This window comes from Falco peregrinus, chromosome 2, assembly GCF_023634155.1.
Source record: "Falco peregrinus isolate bFalPer1 chromosome 2, bFalPer1.pri, whole genome shotgun sequence".
In the NCBI taxonomy this organism is placed as follows: domain Eukaryota; kingdom Metazoa; phylum Chordata; class Aves; order Falconiformes; family Falconidae; genus Falco; species Falco peregrinus.
In genome coordinates this window covers 68,512,101-68,536,178 of record NC_073722.1, presented here as the reverse complement: position 1 = coordinate 68,536,178, position 24,078 = coordinate 68,512,101, and the positions used below count along the sequence as shown (strand labels likewise).

Here is a 24,078-nt window from a genome sequence, read left to right as displayed (position 1 = left end):
AAAATGAAAACCCCTTCTACTTTGGAAGCACTCGGCTCACGGAGCGCTTCTGGGGCGGAGAAAACAAGCTGCGGCGGCAGAAACGGGGCGGGCCGTGCGGTGACCGCCGCCGCCAAGGGCGGCCGTGAGAGCAGCCAGGCGCCAGCCCGCGGTGCTGCCAGCCTGGCGGGGCCGCCGCACTGCCCCGGCTCCTCTGAGGGGCGAGCAGCAGCGAGGGCGGAGCACCGGCGGCGCGCGGCGGAGGCGGACCCGGGGGCGGACCCCGGGGCGGAGCGCGGCCCCGCCCCGCCCGGCCCGGCCCGGCCCCGCCGCCGCCCTCGCGCTCCCGCTCCCCGCCGCGCGCCTTCGCCATGGCCTTCGCCACCCGCCAGTTCGTGCGCGCCGCCTCCGCCGCCGCCGCCACGGCGGCCGCCAAGAAGCTGGTCGTCAAACACGTGACGGTCATCGGCGGCGGCCTCATGGGTGCCGGCATCGCCCAGGTGAGCCCGGCCCGGCAGCGCGGCGGGGTCAGGGGGCGGTGGCGCCATGGCGGCCGTTACCGGGCGCGTGCGGCGGGAGGGAGGGTCCCTTCAGCCTCTCCGCCGGGGCCGGTCGCCTGAGGCGGGGGTCGGGCCGCGCCGGCAGGGGCCGCCCTTCGTGCCCTTCCCGGCCTGAGGCGCCAGGAGCAGCCCCGGCTCCAGCCGGCCCCCCTCACGCCCCCGGCCCGCCTCGCTTTCCGCTGCGGGCCGGCTGCGCCTTCGCGCTGCGCGCTGCCCTGGGCGGGGGGCGCGGGCGGGGCGCCCCGGGCGGCCTCCGCGCCGGCTCCCCGGGGGCGCCTCACGGCCTGGCCAGCCCCCGCGGGGCGGGCCGCCGCTCGGGTACGCTCTCCGAGCTGCGGGGCGGGAGCTACGTTACAAAAAAAACCCCACAAGCTTCTCCGAAGACGCCGTTGTGTGCGTTCAGGTTACCGTGCGCTGTAAGTTGCGGCCCGCCGGTTGCGTGAGGAGCAGCCGGGGGGGCGAGCGCTGGGCAGCGCCTGAGGGCCGCGGCGGGCCGGGCCGGGCGGGGCGGCGGCAGCGCCGGGGCCTCCGCGGCAGCTCGGGGGGGAGGGGGGGGCGCGCCCCTCCGCCGCCGTGGCGGGGCCTCGGCGGGCGCTGGCTGCGTTGTAGAGGAGCAGGAAGCGCTGCTGCGCCCCGCCGCTCAGCTTCCAAACTCGTTGTTCTCTTGCTAATCCACACGGGCCGCCTTCAGGTCGGACGGGTTGGGCAGGAACAACCGAGGCCAACGTTGTAAGTTGTTCAAGGTGGTTCTTAAGGCAATGTGTGGGCTATTCATAAACCAGGAAAACACTGGTCTGAGAAAGAAGCTTTTTCTTCTAACTTGCCAAGGGAGCAGACCAAGTGACGTTCTACAAGTTGTTAAAGTATAACGCAGCAGCTAAAATGACCGTTCAGCTGTCAGTCATCTGCAGAATCATGAAGTGGTTAATATTTAAATAGGACTTATCTTCCCAGTGTTTAATCTCAGGCCTTTGGCTTTCAAGTTCATCTTTAACTTGATAGCTTTGGGACAGAATATTGAATAGCTCTGTTAGTGATTTAAGATTTAGATATTTATTTAAATCACAGGAAGAGCCTGCTGCTGAAGATACCAAGGTAGTTCACAAACTTCATGAAGAGTAATTGCAGTATGCAGGCATCCGAAAGCAGAAACTGACGGTGAGGTTGGAGTTTGTAAATGGCAATTCTCCATTTTAATAAATGAATGGGTTTTCTTCTCAGAACTGAAGATTCCTCACACTCCTGGCAAATCTCTAGCAGGAGGAATACAGGAGATACTCTTCTTCCCAAGGAACTAGCTAGTTTTTTATTAACTTGTCTGGTAAAACCACTCCTCTGTACCTTGATACTACAGCTTGAGGTTTCCATGGAAGGCACTATCAAAGAACAACTTTGAAGAAAGTTGTTCACATATTTGAGGAAGGTGCACACTATGCAAAGGTTATACTTCTGCAGGGAAAGAACTGATCTGCATATTCTTTTAGACCGCACGTTTTCAGACAGCAGCTTGTCAAGAGAGACATGTCTGGTATTTGGCAGTAACATGGGTTGCATTCTTCCACCACTGTTAAGGACCAAGGATGGTTTTGCTGACCATCTGCCTCCGATTTATCAGTCCAAAATTATCTCAGAGTTGATCACAACACTGAGTGGGGTCTCCTCTGTACCCTATTAATACAGCTTGTCCTCCCTTTTAGAACACTTAAGAAATTCTCTCTCCTTTTCCTGTGCTTTCTCATACTGTCAGGAGAAACTAACCTCTGCTAAAATGTATGGCCTAGAGCCATACATAATTTCTGATTCTGCCATGTGAAAAGCACTTCTGTATGAGAAAAGCATTATCTGACTCCCCAGTATTCTTGTGTTTCTTATTTAGTATTCTTAAGATTGTTGGATAGTAGAGTCTGAGCAACCATGTGTTTGAATTGCAAGGAGATAGTATGACCTATTGCCATTTTTTTTCTTTCCTGTCCCTGTAAATATGGTAAAAATGAGGTGGGAAAAGGGAAATACTAATTTTTCTAGGATTTTTTGCCACCTGGTCAGTGATGGTGTAATCATAAATGGGTAATCAGTGAAGCATCTGTTACACATGTGCTTGGTATCGATTTTTTCTTCTGAAGAGTAGAGGGTCTTGCTTTACCATTGCAAATTAACAGCAACAGATTGGGAATGCAAGTCCAAGCTTGCATTGTATGATTCAGTTGTTTTTATGAAATGGCCTTAGTGAAAATAATAATAAAAGATGGATAAATAAATGTCCAGCTGCAGACTGACACCTTGTTAAAGCTATACTGCTGCTGCCCAGAGACAGTCTCGCATTTCTTTATTTGCTGGATGAGTGAGGCAGCTTACATGAGAACAGCACCATGCTTTTCTTCAGGAGATGTCTCTGTTTTTCATTTCAGCTATCTCTGTTAGATTAGGTCTTGTGGGCGCAGGAGGAACTTTAGTGTCCAGGTGCAAGGTTGTTTGTAAAAGTTTGCAGAAGTGAAGCTCCTGAGTTGTGTGACTTTAAAACCATTGGTGCAACCATGTTTTAACATCTGTTTTCCACAATTATTACATCACAACTCAATATAGTAGTTCAAGAATTCTGAAAATGAAGATAGGTTGTTGCTAACTAGCAAGAGAAACATAAATTAATGAACAGTGAAGTAAAAAATAATCAAAAGCTGATTTTTAACAGGCTGTTGCAATGTGAGAAAGTGACATTGTATTTTTGAAGTTGATCAAATACTGACCAAAAAACCAAACCAACAGTGCTGTCTGTAGCTGAGCCAGTGTTTGTACTGGGTACATTGTAAGGAGCCATACATAAGTGGGCCATTCAGGTGTGTGCAGTGTCCTGGAGCAGCCAACATTTCACTGCTACTCCCAGCCTCACTGTCACCTTCCTGTTGTTGCAGGGATGTGCTCATGGCCTAACAGCAGAGTTGTGCTGTGCTGTGTCTGGGGAACCCAGGGTTAGCCATCCCTTATGCCACCTGCTCACCCTGCCAGCATTCCCGTTTTGGTCTCCACAGCCCTTTTTCCTTACAAGATCCAAGGATCACAGCTAAGCCAATTGCTCTTTTTGAGGCAGCCATTTGTTCTTTAGCCATAGCCACAGAATTCAGCAGCCTCCAGGTGCAGGTAGCATTCTGCAGACAGCACAGGGGAAAAATGGATTTGTTCTTCCTTTTCACTCAAGTTGTTTGAGACCTTTATCCTTTCCCCTCCACCCAAACTGTCTGCAGGTTTTTGTGATTTTTCTAGTAAAGTGCACAAGCCTCTATTCAGTGTTCTTTAGCTCTCTTTTTCTAATTCATTGCCTAGTGTATTGTCTGCCTCAACAAAAACTGATATGGTTGGTTGTTTTATGATATTCATGTTGATTCTGTTTTGTTTTTTTAAACTTCCAGGTTGCAGCAGCTAGTGGTCACACTGTGGTGTTAGTAGACCAGTCAGATGAAATCCTTAAAAAGTCTACAAGAGGAATTGAAGAGAGTTTGAAGAGAGTGACAAAGAAGAAGTTTGCAGATAAGCCTGAGGTTGACATCTTCTTTATTCCTCTAGGAAAACTTAAGAGAATTAAGATTACTGTACTGAAGTTCTGATATTGTTTACAGTTATGCATTATAGAGCGTGTTAAAAGGCATGTAAAAAGAAAACTTTTTACTGTGTGCTGAAGAACTTGGATTTTCTTTTTTTGATTCAGGGAGGTTGGAAGATGTCTTACCATGATTTCTTTCCTTTGTAGGCTTCAGCCTTGAGATGAAGATTTAAAACAACTTGATGGCCTTTTAGAACAGATGCTAAATGTGAAATGGTGCAAAAGTATTCATCCTAACTTAATAGCAAGCTGTCTTGAGCACTTACATGGGAATGCACCAATTTTGTTCAAAAGCAAAGCAAAAAAATTATCTTAATACCTTAGTAAGGAATCTTCCCCCTGCCCCAAGACCTGGGCACAGGGTTGTAGCAAAGGAAATAAAGAGTGCAAGTTTAACTACCCTGGGGTAACGTGAATTAGATGTATGAGATACTTTGTATTTATGCTACTAAGTAATACTTACAAACAGCAAGTCACTCTGGAGCAGCTGATGCATCTAAGTTTATATCCTAAGAGTTAATTGTTGCTATGCTTGTTTCTCTAAATGCCACAGCAGATTCAATTCTTTTTACACTTATTACATGTGTAATATACGCTGGTATTGGTGATTATCAGCATGAGTGATGCAGCAGACAAAGGAAATGGAAAAGGGCTTATCTGCATGAGGGAGTACAGAAGAAAAATTATAATAATTCCAGGATAACAATATCTTACATGCATAATTATGGGGTCTTTTAATCCAAAAGAAAATTGTCCACATGATGCTTGTATTTTATATATAATACGTTATATTCTGGCATGCAGGTATGTTTTTACCTGTACTACATCTCCATTTACCCTTGGTTCAAAGTCTTGCAGTTCTGTTTGATTTCTGTCCTCACAAACTATGTCAGTGATTGGCAGATTTACTAGGCAGAAAACAAGAGTGCTTTTTCCCCACATTTGTACTGAGGCTATAGTGAGTGTAGGCCATTTCATTTCCTGAAGTATTCACAAACTAGTGCATACCTGTTCATAGGAGTGAAACCAGATAACTGCTGAATAAAAACAATGGAAAGGTTTGAAATTGGAAAAGTTCCTCTTTATGGAAGGCAGGTCCAGGTTGTCTCAGAAACTACTCGTTGACTTAGTTGTTCACTAAGGCTCTTATGCTGAAGGTTGGACTAAAGCAAATACTCTTCCTGAAAGAATGAATTCAAAGGTCTCCTATTTGCTCCAAAGCAGATTTGATTGGGTAGAAAAATTTTGTCAGTGAAAGCATGGTATCTGCACGTGCTTAGTAGACCTTTCTCACTCATTTGCAAATGTGGCAGATTGCCTGAATTTCTGAGGGCTCAAAAACACTTCAGAGCACATAAGGAGATTTTAATGTAAAAATAAATTAAATCACTGTAAATAGACATTGCACCTTCTTGGAAATGTTTCAGGCTGGTGCCGAGTTCATTGAGAAGACATTGAAGAACCTCACAACAAGCACAGATGCAGTAGCAGTGGTCCACAGCACGGATCTGGTGATAGAAGCCATTGTGGAGAATGAGAAAATTAAAAATGAACTCTTCAAGAGGCTGGATAAGTTTGCTCCAGAGTATGTATATTTTTCCTGTTACACTTTGAAACTTAGACCTTTGTATCTTCTACTTTTATTGTTACACTGTTAGTTCTGTATTTTCTTAGCTGCTTTTTTTAACAACAGGATTTTTTCTCCCTTAGGCCAACTCTGGACTGTCATGTAGTATGGAATAGTTGTGCTAGGTGCATATGTTTCATACACTTTCAGATGTGTTCACCAAGTTTATTTACTTGTTGCATTGCTTCATTTGATGTGGTTCCTGGTATGTTTAGTCATAAAGTTTGTCCATCTGCAAGTGCAAATCTAAATCCAGATGTAAGTGTGCAACAGTAGAATAAGCTTGCACTGATACACACAGGGTATAGTTAATGTACATGTTCCCATATTTTCATACAGAGTTGGGATGATAAAATATTTGTCTTCAGTGCACCTGGCATGAACAAGTTTTGAGAAGTCCCAGCCTCTTAGCTGTAAGTCACAGTCAGCTCAACAGCGGCTTAAGTGAACTAAGTTTACTTTGTATTACAAGAGTTTGGAAATAGTTCATTGCTAGTTATTGTGTGTGAGATAAAAGTGTAAATGACTCGTTAACATGCACTCAGTTACTTACAGTCCCTGGAACTGTCTTGGGAACTACATTTAATAACTGTTGGCAGTTGCTGTTGGATTGTATCCAAACCCAAAAATGCTGTTAAGCTCAGCATGCCATCTCAGAACCTTGATCCTTGTAGTAGATGACTCAGGCTCACAAGACCTTGACTGCTTGCAGGTTGAGGTGGTAACTAGTACAGCTAAGTCTGGGGGTATTGGCTAGGAGGTTTCTAGACTGTCTAACTAAAGAACTAGGCAAGCTGCAGCCTGAGTCTGTCAAGGGAGAGAAGATGTTGTCATTAGTTGACTTCAGCCTGGGGAGATTTTGGGGCTGTCTCATATGGTCGGTAATCAAAACTACCTGGTACTTATGAAAATAATAGATGACAACAAACAGCTGTGCACCGAGCACAGGATAACTTGCCATTACCTTAGTCTGACAGACAAAAGTAATTAGCTGCCTTCAGCAATTATCAGGGTACCTTGTCATGATTAGATTGTACTTTTTCTGTGAAAAGAAACCATTGGTTGCCCGAGTCTTTGTCCATATTCAGCAGAGAAAGCTGATGAGCAAATTAGAGTGTACTAAATGGTGAACTGTATAGAACTAGTCAGAAGGAAAAGTGGGCACAGGGACTTGGAGCCTTACTTAATAATATACATTTTTGGAATATCTGAGGCTTTTTTTTGTGAGACTGAGGTGTTTATAAGCATAGCTGCCTTGAAACGTCGAATTGTACGTTACAGAGTGTTAAAAGATACTGGGAGTTGTTCAGATATGCTCCTTCCTGTAGGAAAAGGCATGATTTTACAGGGTTGGGAAAAATGACATTAGATAAGAAGTCTTCCTTTTTAAGAGGAGAATTGGAAATTATAAACATACATGTTTATCTTACGTGTAGGATAAAGAAAAGGATAAAGAAAAAATACATTTATGATAAAGAATTATAAACATACGTGTTAATCTTACATGTAGGATAAAGAAAAGGGAAGTAAGTGAATGTTGAGGAGCATGGGCTGCAGCGTGGAAAGTCTGGATGAAAAGGACAATCAAGTAAAATAGTGAAACTTAGTAGCCAAGTGTTTAAAGTAGTAGCTATTAGATATACAGAGTAACTTGTAATTGCCTGAGGAGTAGAGAGTTGCAGATAGTGACTAGCATGGGGAAAGGGCAGAGAAGACTAGTGGGTGTTTTTCTGTGCATTAGAAGGAAGCTTTATTCATCCTGCGTGGCACTGCAGTGGAATGGAAAGCTCTCCCTGTCAGTGCAGGCATCCTATAGCCTTTGCTAAAATTCTAAAACTAATATATGGACTAACTGATGCATCACCTTTATGGGGGTGCTGGACTTGTGATTGATTGGTAACAAAGGCAAGATCTGTTTAAAGATAGCTTTGAGTCTTGGGAGAAGCTTTGCTTCTGTGGGGCCTTGGATGTTGATGGCACTGTGAGGTGTATGTTACAGGCAGAGATCACGAAAGACCAGGCTTCTCAGGAGGGAGGGCTTGTCTTAATTCAAGTCTCGGGACGTGCTGTGGGGTTAGCTGATAGCTGATCAAAACTAAAGCGGCTCTGTATTATAGTTTCTCAGACAAGGTAACAAATTATGCTTTTGGAACATAAGCTCTGTGAAACCTTGCATTTTTCTTCTTTTGTACTGTATCCCATGTCTCATGTTTCCTCAGCTGCAACAGCTACATGTTCATCTCCCATTTTTGCGCTATGATGACCTCTTCCATGAAGATAAGTCTGGGGACAGCACACAAGTAGAAGCATTGCATTAAACCCACAAAATATAATGAACTTAATTCCTCTTCCTTTTTCTCTATAAAAAGAACTGTAATTCCTCTGAAAGTGGATCTGTAAATGGAGGGGAGTGAGAAAGCTGTTCTTTATTGAGAGAAGTTTTATTTGGGGGTGTGGGGTGAGTTTCTGTAAAGTTTTAAGAGAAAATGTAATGAGCCAAGAGAGTCTGGCAGCCTCAGAGAGCACTGGGAACTCAGGGTATTCCTCATGTGGGTAACTGTCCAGGTGAGATGGTGAGTGCTGTTTCTTGGATGCCATCAGTCGAGAGCGTACTGGTTCATTACCTTAGAGCTTTGCAAAATGCTTGTGTCTGTTATATTCCTCTCAGTTTTATACTCATCTTTCTAATATGGTAATCATTACTGTGTTACATGGTCATCTTCAGAGCAGGTGATAAAGCGCTGCTACCCACTCTTCAGTTTTGTGTTAGTTTTCTTAACTTGAATCAGTCTCACGTTGCCATTTTGAAAAGGTCAGGCTAGGGTTTTTGTAGAATATCCCCACATTCTTTGTGGCTTTTAAGCGTTTAAACACTGCAGCACTTTTCCAAACAGGATCATAATGAACATGAGAAAAGAATTTTTGGGAATCCACTTCTAAGAGCCCTTGCCTGCTTGCTTTCTGTTTGTTTCTGGGTGATAGGAGTGCCTGTCAATATCTCTTGGATTTATCTTTAGATGTGGAAACTTGGCTAGGAACTGGCCGGTGGTCTTCAGCTGTCCACTATGTTAGAACCAGTGTGTTACACAACTGTTACAAAAAGAGTGTTCTTCAGCATTCATGGTGCGATAGAGCTGAACAGAGGAGTCAGTTCGGTTTGGGCTCCGGTTTTAATGTCTTCTCCTGACCCACTAGATGGCTCTAAGGGAAAGCACATCGTTGCCTGGAAAACCATCACTAGGGCTTCGCTAGTACTGTTGCTTTCAAAAGCTTCCAACTCTGCTGTCACCTGAAGCATGGATTATGTAATTCTAAGTCACAGAGGCATATAAATTCTATTTTAAACTCAATTTAAATCAATTGATTGGTCAGAGCAGTAAATGTAAATAAAATGCCCTTGTACACAATACAAATTTAATGCTTTTTTTTCCCCGAGGCTTTATGTTGTGTGAGGCTACAGTATTCACCCACAGAAGTGATGCTGAGATAAAATCTCAGAACAGATATAAACCTAGCAATGTTTACATCTCACAAATCAATGTGCTTATTTTTTATGTGGCTATTTGAATTCTTTGTATACAGTGGCAGATTTTCGGTGAAGATAAGTGTCTTTTGTATGCATTGTCCTTCCAGAGTCAAAGCTATGAAATGTAGAATACTTTTTTTAGTACCTCACCTCAGAACAATATAAGGCCCACTTTTTGGTGGGAAAATAAAATAATGTGTGTAAGAAATGTAAATAGGAATTTTAATGATTTTTTTATTTCTTTCTCCATAACAAATTGTGAAAAACTGAGAAAGCATAATAAAAAATGGAAATCAGTGTGGGGTCTTTTATCCCCAAATGTTTTAATGCCACTATAAGATATCCCCATGACTTGAACATAACTCTTCTGAAAGCTCTGTTGCAAAGCTTAGTGATGTCTTAGCTAAATGTAAGCAAAATATCTATCTAGATTAACATTTGATGAGTTCAGTGGGATAACTTTTTGAAAAGTCAGCAGGATACAGCACAGAATGGAAGATAGGGCTTAATCTCTAATTCAGTTTCTGATTTTTGTGGTTTGAAGAAAAAGCCGTTTCTGTAAGTTTTCAGTGTGATGTCAGTACAGCAGGGCTGTTGAGGTTTTGAGATATTTCTGGAAAAAAGACCCACAACCAAATCATTATGAATTGTGATTAGTAAATCTAGTTTATGTCTGGAAAAGGACTTCATATATGTCTTAAAATTCTTGTGATTTTGTGTGTCCTTTGCAATTTTCTATGCATGGCAGTTTTTATCTTTTCTTTGGTTATTCCATCAGCTCTTTGGTCTTTGATAGGTTTGCTTATCACCATTGATCGTTATTAAAAAAAAAAAAAAAGATTGCAAATTTTTATTAAGGCTTCAAAGTGTATTTTTGATGTGGCAAATGATTGGGTTTCCATAGATGTGTAAATGATTAACAATGCAAAATACTGTTAGGTTTCCAGGATTGCTGAAGGAATTACCTGGAATAGTCTTGGAGAGTTTACGCAGATTTTCTACTTACAGAGTCTTTTTTTTCCATCACCTAATTTAAGTATTCAACATACTGACTGCCTACAGGGTCAGAAACTCACACAGCCCTTCCAGTGGTTATTTCATCATTGCTGCATTTACACCTCAGCAAAAGTACCGTGATAACCTGCAGGGATGTTTCTGAGAACTCTGTGGATGGTTAGCCAATGGGTATCTATTTACATTTAGTGCACCAGTCTCCTACTGTCAGAAAAATAGCTGTCATTTATGTAATCCATATGTTTCTTTTTTCCCAGGCATACGATATTTGCAAGCAACACTTCGTCCTTGCAAATCACGCAGTTGGCTAACTCAACCACCAGGCAGGACCGATTTGGTGGTCTCCATTTCTTCAATCCTGTGCCTATGATGAAGCTTGTGGAGGTAAGTGTCTTATCACAATAATAAGCACTGTAGCACAACAGCACAGTTGTCATCGCTGAGAATTCGATTAGATGAAAGAGTAGATCTCAGTTTGCTTTTCTGATACAGAATAAGCTGCCTCTAGTGACAAGAGGGTGGTGCAATCTCTGTTGAGGGGCGGGTTGAAGAGTCAGAGGTAACTCCTTTGGTCTCTAGGCTCTGAAGCTTCCACCAAACTGCCAACAGAGGTGCTGTTTATAGTGATCATTTCAGGCATGCAGGCAAGCTCGTTAATAAGAACTACCGACAGCTTAAACAAAATCATCTAATGACTGACAGAAGAATTTGATTGTTACCAGTGTAGAAATCAATAGAAAATGATGTGAGATGAAATTTTACTGCCTTGTGACTTTTGAAAAAAAGTCACAGTTGTTTCAATGTTTGTTTCAGTGTTGCAGATTATTTGTTTGGAAGTATTACAGTATTTCCCAGCCTTTAAGGAAGTATAAAAAAGTTTTTACTTAACTCTTCAGACATCTTTTCTAAACGCACTCTCTTTGGCTATGTCACGTGGTTTATAGTAATGCTGCAGTGCAGAGCAGAATAAGAAGTAATCTGATACAAGGGTTTATCTGAGCCTCCAAAGTAAAGGTCACATTGCAGGAAAAATGACAGGTCTCTCTTCTCTTTTTTTTTTTTCTCACCTTCCCTTGTTATGGCTGACCTTGATAAGCTAGAACTTATAAACTTTTGAATAATGAAAATAAACTTTGCATTTTGGCCATTCTTCCTCAAAATTTCACGTACTTTGTACCTGTAAATGCTTTCAAACTTTTTCCTCTGTCCCATGAGTGATTAGTTCTGGTATTGCTTTGGTGACAAGCACTTCAAATATGTTGTGCCTGCCTCTTGAATCCTGAGGTTCACTTTAGATTTTTTGCTTGTTTCCCAGTAAAATATATATTATGCAATTGCTTGCTCTCTGTCTTTGAATGTATCATTGTCTTCCTCCCCTTTTTAAATATTTGAATCTTTTGGGTTTTTTGATTCAGAACATGGTTGACTGATGCAAACTTGGACACTTGCAAATTCTCTCTCACTAACCTCTGTACCCATGTGGATTTTTTATTTTTTTAGTTTAATATTGCATCCTGTATATTGTGACTAAATGCTCTGGCAAAATGTAAGAAGAGGAGGGAGGAATTTTATAGGTGTTGTCAGAGATAACAGAAAACTTCAGCATAATTCCTTAGGCTAACATAGGCTTTATTGATTTCTGTGCTAAGAACCACTTGTTGGCAGTAATTTATTTCTGTGGATGAAATGTTTTATGCCTTATCTCAAGGCTGAAACAAATCATAGTCTTTAGAAATCTAAGCTATGCCTCTGTGAGATTTGAAAAATACTACAAGTATCTATTATTTCTAAAAAACAAAACAGAACATTCCCTGTCTGATTGCTGTGGTTAGTCTTTTTAATTTGTGGGTTTCTTCACCTGACTTATGAATGTCCTTCCCCAGAGCCATTGCAGTTGATGAGTACTATTTGAAGAATAAACCACAGAAGCTGTGCTTTTAGTGGGCCGAGGCCAGTTGTATGAGGTTCAATGAGGAGAAGTGCCGGGTCCTGCACTTGGGTCACACCAACCCCACACAGCGCTACAGGCTTGGGGAAGAGGGGCTGGAAAGCTGCCTGGGGGAAAAGGACCTGGGGGTGCTGGCTGAACATGAGCCAGCAGTGTGCCCAGGTGGCCAAGGAGGCCAACAGCATCCTGGCTTGTATCCAAAACAGGGTGGCCAGCAGGATAGGGGAAGTGATTGTACCTTTGTAGTCGGCACTGGTGAGGCTGCACCTTGAATCCTGTGTTCAGTTTTGGGCCCCTCACGGCAAGAGGGATGTAGAGGTGCTGCAGCGTGTCCAGAGAAGGGCGATGAAGCTGCTGAAGGGTCTGGAGAACAAGACTTACGAGGAGCAGCTGAGGGAACTGGGGGTGTTTAGTCTGGAGAAGAGGAGACTTGGGGTGGGGGAATCTTACTGCTCTCTACAGCCATCTGAAAGGAGGTTGTAGGCGGGTGGGGATAGGTCTCATTCTGTCGCTTGTTATCTGGGACAAGAGGAAACAGTCTCCAAGTTACGCCAGGGGAGATTTAGATTGGATATTAGGAAAAATTTCTTCCTAGAAGGGGTGGTCGAGCATTGGAACAGGCTGCACAGGGAGGTGGTGGAATCACCATCCCTGGAGATGTTTAAAAATTGTGTAGATGTGGTGCTTAGGGACATGTTTTAGTGATGGACTTGGTAGTCCTGGGTTAGTGGTTGTACTTGATGATCTCAAAGCTATTTCCAAGCTAAATGATGCTATGATTCTATGATCCTGAAAGGTGGAAATATTAGTAAATAAACACACTTCTTAAAGCTTTGCTTTTGTTTCAGATCTATGCTGTAAATCAGGGCTGGCATTGACAGTCACTGTAGCACAACATTTTCTATGTAAAACAGATGTTTCCATTCAAAATAATTGGGAAAATCAAGAGAATTGCCAAAAGTATGAGATATCTCACTGAAATTGCCAGTCATCTGCCATTGAGACTGTCCTTTATGGGTCACAAATCTGCAGTGCCTTTGAGTCTTATCTGCTCTTTTCATAGATTGTTGATGTCAGGCTCAGAAGCACATAGCTTTGAGGGAATTTCCTTCTCTAATTATCAAAAAGGCTTGTGGTAATGTTTCAGAATTCTGAAATGTATATTAAAAACTCGTTCTTGAAACTGTTGCAGTCTTATGTAAGTATCTCAGATATTTTTATCCAATATCAAAGAACACTATTTTTTCTGCTGAGAAACAAGCCTTTTCCTCAGCCTGAGCAGTGTTTTTTTTGTGTTGGCCTTACATCGATTATTATGATGGGGGGAAATTTCTGTGTGACTTAATAGTATGAACGAGGAGGTCAGTCTTAACTGCTTATGTATATCAGTTTTCAGTTACTGCACATAGAGGTCAGTTTCAATACAAGTATCACCACCAGCTGAGCTTCTGCAAGTCTATTTTTCTTCTTTTCTTTTTTTTTTTTTCTTGGGGGGGTGGGGGTAGGTTTCTAATAAATGACAATGCATCTGAACTGCAATGAAGTATAGAAAATACATGTAACAAAAGACTCAGTTGTGAAGAAAATCACCATGGAAATATACTACTCAAAAGCTACGAAGCTGTTACAGATTTTCGAGATAGATTTTAAATTTTCTTTAGAATTAAATGTCTGTGTTGTGTTTACATTGGGCACATGGTAGGTATTACAACCGTTTATATCAGGAACTATGTCTGTTAATATGGTTCTCTAGAGTGATGCCATGGTGTTTTCCAAGGCAACAGAGACTATGCAGGTTTTAAAGTTGTTTAGTTATACTGTATTCTCTAAATGTGATTCCAAAGGATGGTCCCTTTTACATCCATACTGCCTGAGTGGGAAAGCATCTTGAAGAAACACGTACTTTACAAATGTGCAAAATGCTGTATCTATCTTTAAAACAGATTTTTGTTTCTGTTACAAATATATCCACTGAAATTGTTTTTTGCAAAACAAGTGTTTTTTGAATTTCTGGAATGGTGTTCCGGATTACAGTTTATTCGTTGCTGTACTGGGAAATGAGAGACATTCTGATCATAAACGTGCTTACGCTCTCCCTACCTTCCCTCTGCCCAGGTCATCAAGACTCCAATGACCAGTCAAAAGACCTTTGAATCACTTGTGGATTTCAGTAAAGCAGTAGGAAAGAGTCCTGTCAGTTGTAAGGTGAGTGCGTTTTGATTGTATAGTATTCAGAAGGTCTGTTCTTCAAACCTGTTAATTTTAAGGTGGTAGGTTTTAGTAGGTGAAAGAGTACTTCAAGAACTTCCAGGGTGCTTTTTGTCCAGTTTCTCTTCCCTATTAAAAGCATTTTGACAAAGAAAGCACCCACATTTACCACAAATTCCTCAAAGTAGAGTGACTCTAGACATCTTCTCTAGAGCAGCAAAACACATAAGTATCAGAGTTTACAATTTTTGGTTTTTCTTTTCCAGTCCTGCAGAAGCCTGGACTGGAGAGCTTAAGCAGGAGCTCATCTTTAGCTGTGCTAGAGACAAGACTGCTACCTCTTGTACTATAAGGCAGTTGCAAGAATCCTTCATGGTGTGTGCTCATTGCAAGTTTTTCTTGAGACTGTGGTAGCTAGACCCACATTAATCTTCATTGCTTTGCCGCTTTGGTTTTTTTCTCTAGAGAGACACCCTACTTTCTAAGCACACTTTTTCCAAATTAGTCTAAGTTGTGGTCTGGATAACTTTATGCAAGCTATGGCCTTGAGTTTTACAGCCCCCAGGAGATACTTGGTCATAAAAAGAAGGCCCTGCAATCTGGTAGTTGCCAGTAATTCAGTGTCTGAATGCTGGACTCATATTCTGTCTGTTCTGCTAAATTGCTCTGAGGCCTTGGTTGACTTTTTTCTGGTTCTGTCACGGTTTTGTAGTATGTAATATGCAGAGTGTATGATGAATTATTGTTATAAATTAGCTTGGGTAGAGCATAATGCAGTCTCCATGACTGAACCTCCCACCCCGTCCCTCCTTTTTTTTTTAATTCCACTTCGTAGAAGAAAAGTTGCTTGGAATTCTCTGCATTAAATACTGAGATAAAATGGAATGAACAATAAACATAAGCAACAGTAGTAGTATACAAAATAATACTGTATTTGCAAAGCTCTTTCTCTTTGTATTTTTGATTCTGATTAAACTTTGTGTAAAAGAAGTTCTGTTTCAGTTTATCTTCTTCTGACAGGATGTATCTTTATCTTTTCGTTGATAATATTGGTGTTTGCTATTGAAGTGATCCTGACTTTCAAAAGCATGGCTTACCAGTTGTCCTGATTTCAGCTGGGATAGAAGCTGGTGCAGTGCTGTGTTTTGGATTTAGTATGAGAACAATGTTGATAGCACACTGATGTTTTTAGTTGTTGCCAAGTAATGTTTATACTAAGTGAAGGACTTCTCCATTTCTTAGGCCCTGCCAGCCAGAGGGCTGGAGGGACACATGAAGTTGGGAGGGGACGCAGCCAGGACAGTTGACCCGAACTAGCCAAAGGGATGTTCCATACCATAAAACTGTCATGCTCAGTATCTAAACCAGGGGGACTTGGGTGGAGCCTACCGATTTTCTGCTCAGGGCCTGGCTGGGCATCAGTCAGTGGGTGGTGAGCAATTCTATTGTGCATCACTTGGGGTTTTTTCCCTTCCTGTTTGATTTTATTCCTCTTCCCTTCTCTCTCCCTGTTGTTATTATTTTTCTTCTCATTTTATTTCAATTATTAAATTGTTCTCACCTCAACCCTCAAGTTTTACCTCTTTCCCCAATTCTTTTCCCCATCTCTCTGAGGGTATTTGGGGGAGTGAGTGAGTGGCTGTGTAGTATGCAGGCTGGCGTTAAACCATGATACCAGTGAGTAGTTAGCCAAAAATGTTTCTAATACTGAACACAGAAAAAAAACTGTTAGGGAAGAGCTGCTTGTCTCATGTCCTTCAGGAAATTGTATCAGCAGAATTACGCTAAAGGCATTTGTCAGCTGACCACATTAAATTTTTTTTAAGATTGAGTGGGCTTGGAGCGGTCTTATTGTTCTTGGTCATAATGAACGTTTGTGCACCATTCCTTGTTTGTGAAATTCATCTTATGTGTTTTAATACCTGGCAAATAAATCAGATGAAAAATACAGTTTACAGAGTACCAGAAATTGATGATTCAGTGTCTTCACTTAGTTTGTCCTGTAGCATTTGAGTAGTACTGGTAAAGTATGTTTATTTAGAATACCTATTTTTCTTCTCATAGGATACTCCAGGGTTTATTGTAAACCGTCTCTTGGTGCCATATATGATGGAAGCTGTTCGACTTTTTGAGAGAGGTACTTGTTGGGATATTGACTTCAGGAAATGTTGACGTATAACACTGCTAAATGTTATATCCCTTCAGAAAAGCCTTGGGATTTCCACAGAACTTTCCGACCTTAAAGGCTGGAAGTGAATATTGAACATCAAATATGAGCCAATGTGTGTAGTTGGAAAGACCTTGTCTTCACTTTGAAATGTATGCAGAGTTGGAAGGTACTAGTTAATTGTGTGGGAAATGTCTGGTGGTGGAAAATGTTTTTGGTTTGGAGATGACAAGGTGAGTGCAGTGCCATTGTAAAAATATCCTCTGCCAAATAATTGGGAACTCCCTCTCTCCATCCCAAGAGATGTTAATGAAAGGGGTTGAAAATCCCGTAATGGGACTATTAGCAAAATTCTCCTGAGTTCCCTTATATTGGGCTTGTGAAATAAAACACCAATTTTCAGCTGAGGTAAGCAGTATAATGCTCTGTGTCATACTATGATACTGGCATACAAGTGATTCAGGCTCAACTATTGCCCCATAAAACCTCCTGTTTCTCTTATATGTCCTCTTTTTAGACATAGGTTCTTTAGGAACTCCCATCTCACTGCTGTTTTCTTTTACGTTGATACTGAGAGTAGATAGAAATAATCACAAATTCCCAAAGAACCGCTACGTTTTTCAAATTAACAATTGTTGTGAAAAGGCAACAAGCCAATAATGTAGTAGATAAAGAGGAAATTACAGAGTATAATTGCTTTTATTTCAAGTGCTCTGCTCATAGCTCCATGCTACTAAGAATGTCATTTGAAACATTTTGTTTTTCAAATCACTGTTTTTTTACAGATGAAAGCACTCCATTATCAGGACTCCAGCAAATATGCTTTAAATATTAAAAAATCTCTTTTATAGCACATGGAAGGGATGGTTTGATCTCTAGAAAAAAATATAAACCAACATTACTTGTTTATCTATCAACAGATGTACCTAATTACATCTCAAAGGGAGAAAAGAGCAAATTTAGTGACTTGAAAGGCCAAGGCATGGATGCAAGGGGGCATTATTCTCTTAGAAAAAGTCACAATTTTAAATAAAGTGTATGGGTGTTCCACTGTGTGTAAAAGGTGCCTTTGTTAAGTGATATGTGTCATCATGCATATTTCAGGAGACAATAGAACTTTTAATTAAATGTAGAAGGCGGCAGTCACCTGAGGTTGTTAAAATTGGCTGTTTTCTGCCTAAGCAAAACAATAGCTTGATTTAATCTTTATTTCTGTTTGCGTTTTGTTCAAGAGTATGATATTTCCAAACTTTAGGTTAATCTATGATTTTTTTACTCTAATGAAATCTATTTAAAAAGCTGGTTAATGTTTTGAAAGCCTGTCTTCTGATTCATATTGAATCACGTTAAAATTTTGTCATATTCTTTGAGACACTTGAGCCAGATTGTCATCCGCATTAGTATGAAATTAGTATGAAATTGCATCTCTTTCCTGGCAACCCCAGGCACTGAAATACCATTTTATTGGGTCAGTCCTTGAGTCTGTCTTTATGCAAAATGTCCTTGAGTTAAATGGGTGCTTTTGCATAGGCAAAATACCTTTAGTGTATTAACACGGATTTAAACAGGGGCATATTAATTATTAAATATTAATGTATGGTGGTCTGTACTACCCTATTTTTAGTGGAAAAAAAACCCAGCAGTCAATCAGGTTTCTGTGGAAGTCTGCGTGATACTGGAAGACTAGTATGAACTAGGGGTCCCTAGCAGTATGAATCCTTGTTTGCCCTTTTAGTATTTTTCATTGTAATGCAACTCTGTACTGTCAGGTGGCCAAGTCCCAAGCTTGAGGAAGTGGGACGAATCTGTTGATAAAAGAAATATGTGCATCTGTATCAACTTCAAATGAGTTGAGGATTTACATGTGTTTGAATCTGGGGAACTGAAATTGTTAGAATTAAGTAAGACTGATTTTCCCAGTTCATTTCTGAGAAATAAAATATGATTTAAAAAAAATTATTTTTTTAAAGAGTAAAAGGAATTATATAAAAAATATTACTTCATACAGAACTTTCATGGAAGTTGTTGCCTTTACAAGAGATTTTAAAAATTTATTTCTAAGATTCTCTGATCTTAGGTGTATGAATCACATAGGCTATGTGTGCCAAGTTTTTGGACATTCTGAATGCTGTACACATTGAGCATGGAGGTTACTTAACAGGTATCTCTGGGGTTTGTATAATTTCATCCTTTTTATAGGATCTGCAAAGAAGTGCACTACCTTTCTCAAAATAAGTATTAGAAATAAGCAGTAGTGGTGCATCTGCTTTCATGACAGTATAAAAATATGTATTCCCAGCAAAAGAATGAGGTGAACATTAACTGTGACAATGTGGTAATGCAAGATTTGTATTTTTATAGGCACAGGCTGAAGCAGAAGTAACAAATTTCTGATAATGTTCATTATTTTTTTAAAAAAATCAGGAATTCACAAATTTAACTGCACCTGCGGAGCCTTTTCATGTCACTCCTATCTGCCATCTCTGATGCTGATGGATATCCTTTAGTGAAAGCTGCTGTAACTAAGCATGTTACTCAGCTGCTACTGCTCCACTCCCAGTGCCTGCCTTGTCCATCAGCTGGGTACCATTTGCCTTCTGGCTGTTGTAGACTAAGGGCAGCTCTGTCCTGTGCATCATTCAAAAGCTGCTGCTGATCTCATGAAGCTGAAACTGAGAGCTGTGGCTCCATCAATAGCATAGTGATCTATATTGAAATGCAAGAGGAAGCTAGAAAAATGGAAAGCAGGCCTGCAGGGCTTGCTTTTTTTTTTCTTGTGAGAGATTCAGCTTGTGTATGCTGACTCCAGTTTTTGTGGTTCTTGCAGACATTTCTGTGAAGAGCTGCACCGGGGTGAAATAACACCTTGTTAATTATTTATAAGTGATGCCAAGTAGATGCGGTATCTTCTCTGTTCATCAAACTGTCAATCTTTTCTCTAGGAGATGCATCAAAGGAAGATATTGATGTTGCTATGAAGCTTGGGGCTGGCTATCCCATGGGTCCATTTGAACTGCTGGACTATGTTGGGTTGGATACCAGTAAATACATTATAGATGGTACTGCATGCTTATTTTCTTCTTCTTTCCCCCTTTTTAGCTAAATTGTAGATGAAAGTTCTAATGAAAATCTGACTGTTAATTAGTGTAAACTGAATGTTTACAGCATAACCTTTTAACTGTTGAAGTGAAAGGAGTAAGAATTCAGCTCAGTGCTGTACGAGTACAGCATTTCTACTGTATGCCTGTACTGTATGTACGTGGGGACAGAGCAGTGGTGGTTTTGCTGACTTCATAAAGTTTGAGTGGAAAATAGTAATAATATTAGTGGAACTTTATGTAACTAAAAAGAATCAGCGGGAAGAGAGACATGTACTGGAGGGCAGGAATTCTGATTTAAAAGCAACAAATTTTGAGCCTCCCTTTCCTTTTTCTGCTAGCCGTGTTTTCATTCTCAATTAATAGGAAACCCAGTAAATACCTTAAAAGATCCAAGTAGAATGTCTCCCTTTCACTTCAGTTGATAAGTGGATGAAAGTCAGTGCAATAACAAAAAGACATAATTGTTGATGGTTCTGTTATTTGGAATGAGCAGCTTAACTCTATGAGACAGAATGTCACTTTCAAAATGACTTCTTCAATGAAACCTCTTTTGCTTTTAGCCAGTACTGTGGAGTAGTGTTACACTGTTCTAACTGACCGTGTCTTTCACAGGTAGAAATTCAAATTGGAATTTCTTTGCACTTTAATTTCTTTTCAGCATAGCCTTTGTTTTATTTCCTTTTACTTAACTATATTTTAGAAGTGCTCCTTAATATTTTTTTAAAGTATCAAAACTCTTCGGTCATGGGATTATAAGGTGTTCAGAGTAGACTATGCCTGAAGACTAATTGCTAGATTTGCTCACAATCATCAGTACTGATCTGTGTTTTCTAAAGCTGTACTGAAGCATCTCAGGGAGTCTAAAATCAGTTCCTGACCTGCTTCAGTTTTCTGACCTCTTAATAGAGATATGCATCTCCTTAGGAAAATACTGTCTTTGCATATAAACAGAACTGTAACTAATTCATCCACTTCTCTTCTTCCACCAGGATGGCATTCATTAGAGCCCAACAATCCTCTTTTTGCACCCAGCCCACTCCTGAATAAACTGGTAGAAGAAAAAAAGCTAGGCAAGAAGACTGGAGAAGGATTTTACAAATATAAATGAACTTCGAACCTCGAGAGGTGTTAGAAGTATCTGTATATGCTATTCAGCATTGACATATTACAGGTGAATTCTGATTAAACCTTCCCAAGGATGGCAGAAGCTGCTTTTAGAACATAACCCACCTCTGAACTGAGTAATTGCACTAGGTAACAGTTTCTCTGGTGAAAGCTTGATTTGGTAGATTTATTTTTTTCTTGTAATTCTGAAAAGCTTTATATGTACAGTGCCTTCATGCAAATGTGTATTTTTCAGGTGCAGAACAGAATGACAAGTGAATTTATGTATTTGAAACATTATTATATTAACGGGGAAAATCCTAAAAATAACTGCACTTCCTTAAAAATAAATTTTTCAATTCTGTGTTGAACGTCACGGCTTGCAGTTGATGTACATGGTTGTGGTCCACTGGGTGGCAGTCTCTTTTCACTCTGGTAAATGTAGCCACCGAAGGCAGCTGTTTTGTTGGGATTTTTCTTGAGTGCAGTGCTAATCTGTAGGTGTAAATTACAGTGCCTTAAACAACAATTTTTTGAGGGTCATGTTGTGTAAAAATAAAAAATAAATTACAAAAATTGCACAGTGGCAGGCTGTCATCTGGACAGAAGGTTCCCAATACACCATTTAAAAGCAGAACTCAGGATTTGTGTTGGGATTTTTCTGGCACTTTCAATTACTGGTTGCGGGTCTGCTTTTGATAGGCGTTGTAGAAACATAAGAAAGAGGTGGTTTCTATTCTGAAGGGCCTAATATATAGATTTGGTTTTTATTAACTAAGCTAGGAAGCTGGTGAAAGCTTCCGTATGCTTTCTAGAGTCCTGTAGATTGGCTTTATTTACTGGCTGTTCATTTTAAGTGTCATTTTTACGCACTCCACCACAACTATAGTTGTGTAAATTGGGGGATTGAAATTGGAGTCAGTGCTGTGTAAACAAATAGGTATGTCTGGCTGAGGCACCTTCAATTTTGCAACTATTACCTTGGGCCTCAGCAAAGCCTGAATTTGTTCATGGCAGGAGTGTTGTAAAGCCTGCCTTTTCTCCAAATTCTGCAGAGCAGGTGGGCATGAGGTTGGAGTTCCAGTTCAACTGAGTAGTAGCTTTGTGTATTTTGGATCTGCAAACTGAGTGCTTATGTATATTTTTTTTAATTAAAGAAATTACGAACAATTACTTTTAAGTCCCTCTTCCTCACCATCTAATTCAGATTGCATATAAAGAAGCTGAGGCTCACACTTGTTAATTTCCTTGCACATGATCACACAAGAAATCTCAGAGAATAAAAATCATTGGGTTATTGGATCCTGATTCCTAATTACCGTTTGAGTTGCTTGTCTTGAAAGAAGAAGGTTAAAGGAAAGAAATGGTACTGTAGACAGTCTCTTTACTTTACTAATAATATATTGTTAAATTGATTTGGTTTTCCTAAAATGCAGTCAACTTCTTGCATCTGAAGCCTGTTTCACTTGAAGGTTTTTAGTGCCTGTTATGCAACTTAGTGATTTTTAAGTGCTGCAGGGTGAAGTTAGCTTCAGGGCTACCGTTTTCAGTAGAAATGGGAACATGAATTACTCTTGTGTCTTAAAAATGCGATTTCTTTTTTACAGAAACATTTGGCAGAATTAACTTGATGCTGCTGCCTTTACTTGGAAGATCATCTTTAATTTGGAAACATTTAGGTTTAGAGCAAGACATAGGCTATTTACTATTATATGTGAAAAATATTTTCCACTGTTAAATGTGATATTTTAGAAAAACAAACTTTCTGGAAAACAGCGGTTTCCTTTCAGGAGCTCTAACAGGTACAGTATGTGTATACATAATCTATACAAGAAACCTGAAGAGGGCATTTGTAAGCTTGGCTTGCTATTTCAGAAGAGTTGTCTTTTTCCCAGTAGCAAATAGGCCACGTGGAGGTACTTTACTAGCAGGTAGGGGTGGTTTATTTTATCAGCATGTGGAGTGCTATGCCAGGAGAAGCAGAGACGAGGTAAAGGGCCAAAACTTAAAATACTCCCCCTTCCATCTAGATCAGAACACATAGTGGTAATCGAGTGACTGAGGCCATTGAAGCAAGGTAAGCCTTTTCTTTTGCTCCTCAGTGAGAAGGCATGGAGGATGTAGAAGTCCCTTCTACATCTACTTGATCCCATCTACTTGGGGTGTAGCAGTCCCAAGGTCATGATTAAATTGGTCAGAAGTAGCATACTAAATAGTCACTCCTGATTTGTACAAGAATTTCTGCAGCTTTGAGAGTTTAAAGATTTCTAGGAGGCTTAAAGAATGAGTAATGAAATAAAGGAATTGTCTGTCTTCACCTTTCCTGCAAGAAAGATTTCCCAGCCCCTTGCTATGCATGTGACTTGAGGCAGAGGTCCATGAGTCACCTTCCACTACATGTAATGTTGACAAGTGAAGGGGAATCTCCTGCTAGTCAGTACCTGAGACTAGGACATGCTACATTAGACCTGCTTTCACGAGTCAGCTCTTCCTGGGTTTTTATTAATACGGGAAAAGAGATTGTGGGGAAAAATGATGGACAGAAGAGAAAGGAGGAAGGGTGTTTGGTTTCCCTCACTGCCTACTTTTAAAACCTTTGGTCTTTGTTATCCTTTTTGTCAGCAGGCCTCAGAGATTTAGAGCATTTGCCCCACTTCAGTCAAAGCTTTGAGATGTACACTTGGCACAGCTTGAGGGCAGCTTGACAGCCAACAGCTGAGGAGTCGGATGTGAGCCCAGCTACTGCAGCTGGGAAGATGACTCCAGATTCAGCATCTGGGTCATTTCAGCTGCCAAACGTGCTCCATCTATGGTCATCCTAGCTGCTGATGCAGCTGGGGAGAAGATGGGAGTGCAGAAAAGTTTACAGAGTTGAGAGAAGAATCTTAATTGGACTGGAGGAGGATGCTCTGCATGAGTGGCTTATGGAGTATGAAGTGCAAGAGGTGGCAATAAAGTTTGATCTGAAGAGGTATTTAGTGTGTGGAAGTTAAAATTTACCTTTGTTCTAACAAATGAAATATTCCTCATTAATGGCACTGAGCACGATAATGCTTGTATGTGGGTCAGTAGTAACAGCTGCCTGTGTGTTGAATGCAGATGTCCTGAAGTTCTAAATCTGCATCTATGTTCGCAAGTCATTGAGTTTTTCCAGTATATTATTGCAATTTTCTTAGACAGCAGGGATATCAACTTGCAGTATGGGTTTGAATCTGGAATAGAAAGTGGATTTCATTGCTTCCTCCTTCC

General features: G+C 40.8%; 1 protein-coding gene across 1 annotated transcript; it reads left to right on the top strand.

Annotated features, from left to right (window-relative positions):
* Nucleotides 1–305: 305 nt before the first annotated feature.
* Nucleotides 306–21,205, top strand: HADH (hydroxyacyl-CoA dehydrogenase). Its single transcript, XM_055796483.1, has 8 exons — nt 306–479; nt 3,944–4,072; nt 5,562–5,719; nt 10,559–10,685; nt 14,365–14,454; nt 16,522–16,594; nt 19,567–19,683; nt 20,715–21,205. The coding sequence occupies exons 1-8, from the start codon at nt 351–353 to the stop codon at nt 20,831–20,833; spliced, it is 942 nt and encodes a 313-aa protein (XP_055652458.1). The 5' UTR covers nt 306–350; the 3' UTR covers nt 20,834–21,205.
* Nucleotides 21,206–24,078: the final 2,873 nt, after the last annotated feature.